The 11,411-nt window shown below is 49.9% G+C and overlaps 1 protein-coding gene across 1 annotated transcript in view; it reads left to right on the top strand.

Annotated features, from left to right (window-relative positions):
- Window positions 1–11,129: 11,129 nt before the first annotated feature.
- The window catches only part of ALPK2 (alpha kinase 2), a 40,378-nt gene continuing 40,096 nt past the window's right edge, over window positions 11,130–11,411 (top strand). The window contains exon 1 of the mRNA XM_059408074.1: window positions 11,130–11,159. Coding sequence (XP_059264057.1) covers window positions 11,130–11,159 — 30 coding nt within the window. The remainder of the gene's footprint in view (window positions 11,160–11,411) is intronic.

Genomic DNA, 11,411 nt, shown 5'->3' with positions numbered 1-11,411 from the left:
GGTGGGTTAGCTTACTGAATTACCTCGCAACCCAGCAAGATACATCCTGCGGCTGTCCGGGCTCTGGGTCGGGGCAGGGAGGGGGGGGTGGTAGGGTGCATCCTGGCTTTAAACGGAGTCTGGCTGACTCCAGGCCCTCAGCCCTAACCACATTACATAGCCTCCTGATTCCGTGTTAGGTCCGAGCTCCTTAACTGTCTTTAGAATGAAAATAAATTCTGATAACTGCGAATGCCTCTGGGGAAGGCGACTGAGTGGGTAGTGGGGGTAGGAAGGGCACTTTTCAGTCATGCAGGCCCGTTCTCCAGGTACCTTGTGAATGTTGTACTGTGTGTGTGAGACCTACTGTGATAGAGCGATGAACACTTTGAAAAAAACTAAGCCTGTGGCCTCCATCGTCAGAGCCATATACCACTCGGGGGTCAGTATCAGACCGGTTCCCAGGGCAAGGGCATCAGATATCTTTCTCCAGACTGGGCATTCGGCATCATTGGTGAATTGACGAAGGTTCTTCAGGCTCTAGCCATAGCTTTCCCGTCCTCTTCTAAGACCCTCCCCGCATGCTACTGCAGCAGTCTTCCTCAAACCTGAACCTGGGAATATCATTCCCTTGTTTAAATCGACAACACCTTCCTGGCTCCAGCCAAACCTTGGTGGACCCTCTCTCTACAGGACTAAATCCGAATGCTTTGGATGACACGTATGGATCTCCATATCCGGGCAGTAGGCTCTTGCCAAAGTCTCCCGGCTACCTCGCCCTTCCCACGAACCCCATATCCTAGTCATTCCAGATGACGCAGGGAGGGGGACTTACCTGCTCCACTGTCTGGTTCATGCTGTTTCCTTGACCTGCTCTCCCGAGGGCACCCTGGCTGATCCCCTCCACCTTCTCTGCCTCCTTACATGGAAAGTAAATTCCAAGAAGCCAGTCTTTGGCTGCTGATGTCCCTTTTCCAGCAGCTGTGATGAGGCCTGGCACACAGAGAGCTTTCTGTAAGTGTGTGTGGAATAAAGGAATGAAAGAATTAAGAAACATAAAGGCACGGGCAGCCCATAAATGGATTCTGGGTCTTTCCCTGATATGCTGGTCCTTTCCCCTCTCCCTGAAGGAGAATTCATTTCCCCCATAAGGTTTTATTCCTACCTCTGTACTCCTACAGTACAGCTGTGTGTTCGTTCACCTGGGCCGCTACTGTGCAGAGCCGTGTGGAGGCAGACTCTGGGTCTGATTCATCTGTGAGTGCCCAGGACAAACACGGCGCCGAGTTAGATCTCATTCGAGAGGCACGACAAACATGAACAATCATTTCCCCCCACCCCCTCCAACCTGCTGCCCCCACCGCATTTGCAGAGCTGAGGAGGGGGAAGGGGGCGGGCGGGTGGTAAAATTACAAATTCTGTAAGTCCCCCTTTCTGCTGATGCTTGAAAAATTTTTCTTTCTGAGTCAGCACAGGTTTTTTTTTTTTTTTTTGTTATTTTTGGGGGTTTTTTTTTTTTTTTTTTTTTTTTTTTTTTAAGTGATGGCTTAAAAACAAGTGCTTTCACATTTACCATCAAACTGATGGTGTTGGGTGGGAAAATAACCATCATGAGAACCCTCCCTCCCTAGCTCCGGACCCAGCTCTGACAGTAAATGCAAGGAACTCCCTAGTCACTGCCTGTCCATCAGCGGCTCGGAGAAGGTCCAGCTCAGGCCTGGCCTGGTCCCTGGAGGGACATTCTGAAGTGGCTGGCACTGATTACAGGGGTCCAGAAGCCAGGCAGCAACCAGGGATAGACTCTTGGTTGTTCTGAATTCCACCATCCTGACAGACCCCTTACCACGGAAGCAAGTGGGCCCTCCAGAAGAGAGCCAGCCTCCCTAGAGCAATCCTGTGGCTAGAACATCATTCTAAACCTCAAGTCCACACCACCCATCACGGGGCAAAACATCACAGCTGAGCCAGCTGGAGACAGTGGGGGAGGGCAGGCCAACAGGACAGGCCCGGAAAGGAGTGGGTTGCTGTAGTGGGTTGAAAATTGTCCTCTCCAATGTATGTCCGTCCACCTGGAACACCAGAATGTGACTTTTTTAGAAATGGGGTTTTTGCAGATGTATTTAAAGAGGAGGTCAAAAGACTGGAAGGAGGATTCTTCCCTAGAGCTTTCAGAGAGAGCATGGCCCTGGGGACACCTTGATTTCAAGCTTCCGGCCTACAGATCTGAGACAGAGGAATGCGGGTTGTTCTAAGTCACCCACTTGATGGTCATTTGTTTCCGTAACTCGAGGAAACTGATGCGGTCGCCAGGGGTATGTCCACGGATATGTCTGAAAGAAAAATTTCTGTTTTTCCATTTCTGCCCCTAGGACCCACTTCCAAAGTAGCTCAGGAGACAAGGGTCGCCTCAAGGGTGAGGTGAAAATGGTCAAAGGTTGTGCCGAGGAAAGCAAACAGCTGGAAAGAAAAAGGCATCTGTTCTTACTTTTGTTTAGGCGGGACCGTGAGTTTTAGCTGGATTTTGTTGAGAGAGGAGTTTTCAAAATTCCTTTCTTCTCAGATTAGGGAGCCCTATATCTGTACACACAGTGGGAGGGCGTGAGGGTTTGGACAAGTGGACACAGCCCTTGGAAGGTGCCCTCGGAGATGCTGGGACAAAAGGCTGACAGAGTCAGGGCCCAGAGAGACACGTCTGCCCAGACTTCACACCTCCTGGTATCAGGATTCTGCCTGCACCAGCTGAGGGAAACCGTGAGCACAAATCTTTCCCCTGCTTCCATTTTGGGACGTGGAGAGTAGCCCAGCACCCATATACCAGTGTGGAAAACTCTGACACCAGCTCCCACAGGGGCAGGAGCAGAACCAGGCAGAACCAAGGACCCGGGAATTTCCTAAAACAATGTTCAAGTTATTGGATCAGAGCCAGGCCTAGGCAGAGAGAAAACTGTTACTCCCTACACAGTCCTCAGCTTCCTATGTGTGATGGAGAGCTCCAGAGGAAGACAAGATAAGTTCTAGAAAAACAACAACAACAACAAAAACCCAGGGCTTCCATGTACGCATGCTTCAGGGAAGAAATATATGAATTTTCAATCCACTGTCAGGACAAATATCAGCTCAGAATAGTTTCTGCTCTTCTGGCTCAAATCATTGCACCGAATCCAGACCTTGTCTTTCTTCCTTGGGTCTCCCAGCATTTCCCTAACAACTTCAGCTTCCTGAAACTTCTTTCTGAATCATTCTGTTTCCTCCCATCTACAGTGGGAGAGTTGACGTTGGTGGTTCCCTGAATTTCCGGTCTAATCACCACATTCCTCTTTGCTCTTCCCCTGGCCTTTGATTTCCTTCATCTTTACCATGCAGGGGTTTTCAACTTAACCCTTCAACCGCACATTCTAGCCGTACAACGCTGTGTCCATAGTCACTTGGACATGGCCACCTTCAGTGCCTTGTGCCCACTGGAACAAGTGTTCTGATTCTTCTGGACAGTCTTGTTTGGAACCTCAGTCGCTCACGGTAGAAACAAGAGGTGCTTCTCCCTCTCTCTACTCAAAAAAGAACTGATGGCTTCAGTTTAGATCTAAAGAAGACCGAGCCCAACCAAGCAACCAATTATTAGAGATGAAGATTTAATTTTAGTAGAATACATGTTAACCAAAGCACAGGACCCTCGGCAATTTTTCAAGTAGCAGATCAACATCTCAACAGAGAACGAGAAGAGACCCATACTCCGAAGATGCAAAACCTTCCTGGGTTGGCAAAGACACCCTGACCCAAGAACAGACTGGATGGATTTGACCGCTTTTCTGCACATCTGCTGTGTGCCTCGCACAAGGCTGAGTAAGCCTACCTAGGAAATTTTGCCTCTGCTGAGCAAAGCTGTCTCTGAATCTAATCGGGTACCATGCTGCCTGCTGGGTATCTGTGCCCTTCTAGAACTGAACTCTCTGGGGAGACATTTTCTAACCAGAAGCCAAACCTGGGCACAGCTCTCTCCTGCTACTTACAAGAGACAGATGGCAGAGAAGGGACACTTCAAGCCCATGCTTACATTTTCTCCTGATTTTTCGGAATGACTATCCGAGACAAGTGACCTGCCTATATTTACACTTATATTCAGATTTTCCGTGTGCCCAATGCCATCTCAGCTGTGCCCCACGAAGCCAGGCTAAACAGACAAGGTAGGAGTGTCATAACCATGACACGTATTTCCTGTTTCTAAAGTTTACAAGAACTTGCTTTGTACAGTGTATTATTTTCAGGGCAGTAACAGTAATTGCTACTATGTCGGTTTTGATTTTGCTCACAAATTGTAAAAACTGTAAAGAGAGAGACTGATTTGAAAATGCTCCCCTAAAACCTGACTAAGGGTTCATTGCCTGCTCCCCACCCCCCGCCACACAACTCACCCCCGCTTACAGCCAATAGCAGGAATTCAGTCCGAGGCTCCCGTGGGCCCCGGGGAGGAGACTGATGGGCTCAAGGGGGTCTGGAAACCCCTGCAATGATACACAGAACCGTGTAGGTAAAACAAGATTTGGGGGAAGAAGAAGAAGCCAAAACTTTTCTCAACCCCAAAAAGCATTAGCAGAGTTGGGAGCTCTACCATTGTGCTCTGTGGCTGTGAAGATTTTCATCAGCTTGGGCTGCGACTGTGAGCCTCCAGAACTCTGTGGGGCGGGCTGGACGGCCCCTATGTCCGAGCAGCGCAGCCTGCTGGAAGCACAGGCCCTTCACTGCACCCAGGAGGGAGAAGCCCCAACTCTAGAGGCAGCACAAGAATCAGGACACGAGGCCGTAGGGTGACCAGCCCACCGTCTTCTCCCTGGTCCTCTCTGGGGTGCCCACGGGCTTCTTCTGGATCAGGTTCGTAGGTATGACGGCAGGCTGTGTATTCTGCTCTAACAGCTCTCCTAGCTCACGGAGAGGATTAGATCTGGAAGCTTGACGAGCCCAAGGGAAATCCAGCTCCGAGGAGAGGGTGAGGTTTAAGCCCCATTTCAGTGTTTGTGATGTTTACAAGGCAGTGCGACATAGAACACCAGGGACGTCCGAGTCAAGAGATACCCTCCAGCCTCTCACTTTACTGTGGAAGAAACGGCCTCCGAGGGGCCGGTGACTTCTCCAAAGCCACTTTCCATGGCGCTGCAGATCCAGGACCCGAGCCAGGGGTCCTTTAACCTTCTCATCCAATCACCGTGTCCCCAAGACTGCAGAAAACCGAGAGACTCTTCAGAAAAGGAATTCGAGAAAAATCACGGCCCTTCCCAACTCCGTTTCCCTTAGGATTTCATAACTCCTCGCCGACCTCCATATATACCAGGGCAAGGATGAAGGCTGCTTTTCTGACTCATTGTACTTGGCAGCTGAATATGATGGAGGTCTTCTCGTCTGTTGCGATAGCTGGTGTACTTGTCCTTAACCTTGCACAACCCCAAGTCCCAAAGGTGTGCTTTTCTATGACATTTTACAGATGTTACCTGTATTAACATACGTAAAGCACTTAGCACAGTATCTGCCCCATTTTAAGGGCCACACAGGGCTTAGTGATTGGTAGCAAGGAGAGCACCAGCTTCCCAGCACCTGAGAGGCACGAGGAACAGGCGGATCTGACTCACACGTGATGGTCCTTTGCTCACACCTTGTTTCCAGGCAGAGATTCCACCAAATGTACAAGAGGCCCTCGGCCCTAGGAAAGGACACATGTTATGGAAACCCAGTCCCTCCCAATAAAAAGATCCAACTGGCATTTTACCAACTCTACTGCTTTTCCAAGAAATCAGGATGGGATTGGAGCGCCAGCCAGCTGCAGATTCCTGGTCTCTGGGAGGGAACGGAACGCAGAGGAGCAGGTCGATTGACAGGGGTCACGTTTCGGGGTGAGGATTTCCGACAAGTGTCCTCCACCTTCTTCTGTGTTATTGAACCGTTCAAAGCCTTTAAGTGACGCTCCTTTCTGGGCCACCCGGCAGCTCCTAAAAATAAAGTCACGTTCTGAAATATTCTAGCTTGCCCATTTCAGGGGCTATTTCAGGGGTGCCGCCCCAGGTGGTGTGGATTCGCTCTACTGAATGACCGAAAGGCTGAAGGACGCTGTGCCCACAGTGGGGGCTCAGCAGACAATGAGAAAGGGGGAGGCGCAGGGCGAGGCTGCAGCCGCCCGGGGTGGCCGGGAGAGGGGAAGGGCCCGTTAGACGGTTCCTGGAACCACGAGGAGGTGGAAATTGATGATGCGTGTACAACTGGGGAAGAACATGGTGCTATTTATGTCTAGGCCAGATAAGGAAGAAAGGGCATTTAAGGAACATTTTAAAAGAAGCAGGAGTTAGAGAAAGAAAATTATCCACCCCTCAACACAACCCCCAACCCCGCAACAACCCCCCCCCCCCCCCCCCCCCCCCCCCCCCCCCCCCCCCCCCCCCCCCCTCCCCCCCCCCCGCAACCAGCACACATCAGCCTCTGGCAGTATTCCCAGCTGAAGCAAGGATCCAAGCGGCTTGACCTTCCTGGCCCTGGGGGGTTGAACTTGGCCTTTAGAACCTTGGCCTCGCCTTTGATGGTCCATCTTCTCACATTTCCCCAGTCCCCTCCCCCACACCTTCAAGATCACCTTGCCTCGTGCCTTTTTGATCCCTTGGCACTTAGACCAGCCCCTCGAGTCCCCTTTCCAGGAGCCATACCCTTGCCCTTTGTGACATCAGCCATCATATTAATAATGTCTGCCCAAAGCCACCCACATGCCTCCAGAAGGTGTCCAAGGCCAACCTCACATGCCCTTTCCTTCATCCCCCAGCAATATATTTCCCTCTTGGATCCATAGGAGGACTTTTAGCCACAGCAAACAGAATGGCCAACTCTGGCCTCAGACACGAGGACCTTTGCCATTCACTTCACTACAAGTGTGGGTAGAAGGTCTCACTGTTGTCCTAGTTGCTCAAGCAACTGCCCGTGAGCTCCCAAATCTTTTCTCTCATTCTGCTCCACTGGCCACAGCTTGTTGACTTTCATTTTTGTGCTGCTGTCCTCTTCTTGACAAGAGGGCAGCTCAACACTAGGCATCACCGCTTCATGACAGGAAGAAGGATGAGGGGAGGCAAGGTACCTGCTCTGTCTGTGCCTTCTATAAGGAAAGCAAAAGCTCCTCTGTAGTCCCTTAGCAGAATGCCCCTTGTGTCTCGTTAGTAAGAACTGACCCCTTGGCCCCGTCTCGCTACGCATCTAGCTGTTTATGTGGTTTTCCAGCTTTTTTGGTTGGAGGTAGCAGGGGAAAAGGGGGTTGGGGATGCTGTTGAGTTAGTCAACCGCAATGCCTACACACCGCTCAGTAGAGAAGATACCCAAGACTGCAGAGAAATGTCCAAGAATTATCTGAGAGTTGATACAAGTAATATAAGCATGCGACATCGCGGGGGCATCTGGGTGGCTCAGTAGGTGAAGTGTCTGACTCTTGATTTCCACTCGGGTCATGATCTCATGGGTCATGAGGTCGAGCCCACATCAGGCTCGTGCTCAACAAGTAGTCTGCTTGAGATTCTTTCTCTCCCTCTCCCTCTTCCCCTCTCCCCCTCTCACACTCCCTCTCTCAAAAAAAAAAAAAAAAAAAAAAAAAGAGTGCGACATCTGGTCTTCACAAGGCAGGGCTGTATCCGTGGAGCGAGAAGAGGAAAGTTAGGTGTGACCTTGTTTCCTCTCCTGGAGCAGCACCAGTAGCTAAAATCTATCCATTTGTCTGTTGGCGTGACTTGTCATAATTGTTATTTATCTTTTCCATGTACCTCTTGTCTCTTCAGTGGGATCATAAGCTCTTTGGGAGGAAGGATCTTATCTCTTACCACCTTCTATTGTGAGTGACTAAGTTAGCCTCATGGACTTGGTTGGCACTGAGGACACTCTCGTTAATGAAGACGAGTGTAACTCTGAACCTCACGGGGCAGATGAAGAGACGTCACAGCTTTCCTAAGAGGTCCTCCTGGGGAGGCGACAGTTTTGAAAAGGCTGGTGAAGGAAGCAAGGCGTTTATAGAATGAGAGGGTGTTGCTAGAGAGGGGGCTGGAAAATGCGGTAGGAGCAGAAGGTAGGTTTTCAAGGGCAATACTGCTTTCAGGACGAGGTTTGGAAGTGTTACTAAATTTGGTCCACTATTTTCTTTCCTTGTCTTCAGTCATGTGTTTATTCAAGCAGCAAGTTATCAGAGCCCCTACTGTGGGCTAAGGTTCTGGAAATTCAGAAATGAATGACAGAGTCCCTGTCCTTAGGGCTTGTGAGGAAGCTGGCGAAAGAACAAGGGGTCATGTTGCGTAACAAGGACCATTACAGTCTTCTACCCCAAATGTCTCGGGACCCCAGGACTGCTAGCTTTCACATTAAGCAGGAGTTCCCAGCCTCTTGGTGGTGTTTGCATGAACTTCTCTTGTTAGAAAACTCAAGTTGGAAAGGGCTTTCCAGCCAGACAGACTTGGCTTTCAATCCTGCTTCTGTCATGGACGACGGGATCTTGGGGGAGATTTCTAACCCATGAATATCAGCGACCCCCTGTGTCGCTTCTCAACGGACTGCCCCTCGGCTCGCCGTGCGCACTTCCCTGCATGCTCACTGAGAAGGGAATTTCATTAACCATTTCTCTGTTCAGGGAAGCCCAGTGTGAAGCGTTCTCAGCAGGGGGTGCTGGAAGGACACAGCAGGAGGAAGACGGTGCGTGGCATTTTCAGTATGGAGTGTGTGTGTGTGTGTGTGTGTTTTCACCCCACAGAGCCGGCCCAAGCACGGGGCTCAGAACATGGCCCATCTGCTACCTTGTAGGCCTGGCCGAGGGAGGATCTTCCTGCAGGCCACTCTCCTCGGGAGCCAGAGCTCTGCATGGCCCCCTCTTTGCACCCACATCCGGCCTCCTGTGGCCCCAAATACACGGGGCTGCCATTCCCTGTCTTTACTCCTGCCACATGTCGCCCACCCACTGTGAAGGCCCCAGCGCCTGCCCCTGCCAGGGCCTAGACCACCGCTGCCTGCCTCTGAGCTGAGTGCTGACTGCCTGCCCCCTGCCCACATGTGAAAGGGTGGTCTGTGGCTCACCCAGCAGTTCCAGACCGACTCTGGTCTGGCTAACCCAGCGAAGTTCTCTGTCATCTGGCAGCCTGTTTCAGACCTTCTCCAGCGAGGTCCGAGTAACTAAAAAGCTGCCCTTCCTGGGTGCTTCCCCTCCCCTTAGAGCACGGTGGGGTCTCCCCTCCCGCTAGCTGACAGTTACTCTTCTATGCAACTAACAACTGTAGATTTCAACCTCCCTTCCTGGAGGTACTGTGTGGTTGCCGTCTCCTGACTGGACCCAGGCCGTTCACCTCATCTGTGAAGAAGACACGATAGCATCAGTCTTTCCGATTTACTTGACCACTGAAATGAGAAAACCTATGTAAAGTCCAGGGCTCACAACTCTGCTCACCAGGGCCGCTCAGCTTTCTCTCGGTCCTGGCCACTACTTTCTTTTCACAGACAACAAGGGAAGCTAATGTCAGTCAGAGTCAGGGATTCGACAGGATGGTGCCGACAAATGTGTGGTTAGCCCTGGAGGAGGAGACTGAGGGTCAGAGAGGCCCAAGAGGTTACTTGGGGTCATGTATACAATACTGTACTGAGCTGAACTCAGGTTCCCAGACCTCGGAGTCCACACTTCTCCCACTGCACTGGGCGTCCTCCTGGAACCCCAGACCCACCCCATCTTTTCATCTGAATGAGAACAGCTTTCTGACCACCAGCACCTCATGAGTTTCAACACTTACTCTGTAATGAGAACAGCCGAGCGGCAGGAGAATCACTTGCTGGGGTTCTTTCACAATGACCTCCCTGAGAGATCTCCTCCTAAAAGAAAGGCCTGACTCATTTGAAAGGTGTGAGTCTGTGGTTTCCCTCTTTTTCTGAGTCAGTCTCTGAATGAGACCCAAGGAGCCTGCCCTTGGAACTGTGTCTCAGCCTTGACGAGCATACACTGGGCTGTTAAAAGTTCCACTTTGAGAAAATCCCATTGTTTCAAATAACATTTATGGAATTTCACATCAGCAGTGGACTGTTTGTGTGGCTTGTTGCCTGGACATAATTTCCAAAAGGCCAGCAGTCTTTGTTATGCTCACTGATGCTTCCCTGGTGCTTAGAATAGAACTTGGAACATAGTAGATGCTCAGTAAACGTTTGTCGAGTAGATGAATTTACACAGTCAAGGGTTTGCCATACTTCTTTACCTATGTGGGGCTTCACTAGGCTATTTTAAAATGGGACTTTATTTTTAAAGCAAGAGAGGGGAGGAGAGAATATACATTAACAGGAACATGACTGCTCTGGAAATTAAGGCAAGATACCGTGGTTATGCTGATGTATCTCAATGACCAAACTCTCCCTGATCAAAACTTATTTGTCCTGTCACTCATTCACTCCACACACCAGTGTCTTCTAGGTGTCAGCCTATAACTCTGTTTTTTTTTGGGGGGGGGGGGAATAAGCAATAATGGGTGGTTAAAATCCCAGTAAGTAACATAGGGCTTTTTAGTGGGAGCCCTTTGGGAAAAAACTGTCCAGTGCCTGGCAGAGAGTTGTACACAAGGCAGCTACTCCATAAATGTCTGTTGGCACTGAGGATAATGTGATGATGACAGGATCTTAAAATAAAGGACCGACACCGGTAGCAAAAATTCAGGCCAGGGAAGAAGGCTCAGGAAAGGGTCGTGGTGTTTTTAACTGGACAGTCTGTCTTCATTTCTCAAGTCATGCCCAGGAAGCTACCCCAATTTTCTTTCTTCATATTTCAGTATATTTGTACTAATAGTCTCATTATGAAAATAGTGAACAAAAAAGGCAAATGAAAAGAGCATAGAGGTTCAGGTATAGAGGTAAAACCATACACATCTTAAATTTCTTGATACTAAGAAGAAGAAGAAAAAAAACACCCTTGCTTTGTGTTTCCCAGAAGTTTTCCTTGTTTTCTCTTTTCCATTTTAAGGTGATGGGGGATACAGAAAGAGAATAAGTACATTTTTCTTTTTAGAAACACCGGGATGTGATTCAGTAGTGCCCCAGCTTCTGGTTAAAGGACTTTTTAAAAATAGAGTTTTCCCAAAGTCAGGAGCAGACGGGAAGTCCAAAGCCCTTCAGCTTGTAGAGGTTTCATGGGTGATGTTGGCTTGAGCTCCCTGATCGTGCGTGGTTCATTCATTTACTCCTTCTTTCAACAAGTGCTCATGGTGCACCTGCCGGGTGCTAATTGCTGTAACTAACAGCCTCGAAGACCACATAGAAAGGGAGCTCCTTCCCGGCTGCGGGGCAGATTGCCTGTGCTCTATCGCACTACCAGGGACACTCCCTGATACGCTGGAGGCGGTCAAGAAACATTTGTTGAATAGAAGATGGTCCCAGCCCTCATGGAGTGGATAGCACAGGAAATGATACTG

This window comes from Mustela nigripes, chromosome 8, assembly GCF_022355385.1.
Source record: "Mustela nigripes isolate SB6536 chromosome 8, MUSNIG.SB6536, whole genome shotgun sequence".
Classification (NCBI taxonomy): Eukaryota; Metazoa; Chordata; class Mammalia; order Carnivora; family Mustelidae; genus Mustela; species Mustela nigripes.
This window is presented reverse-complemented; position numbering and strand designations above follow the sequence as displayed.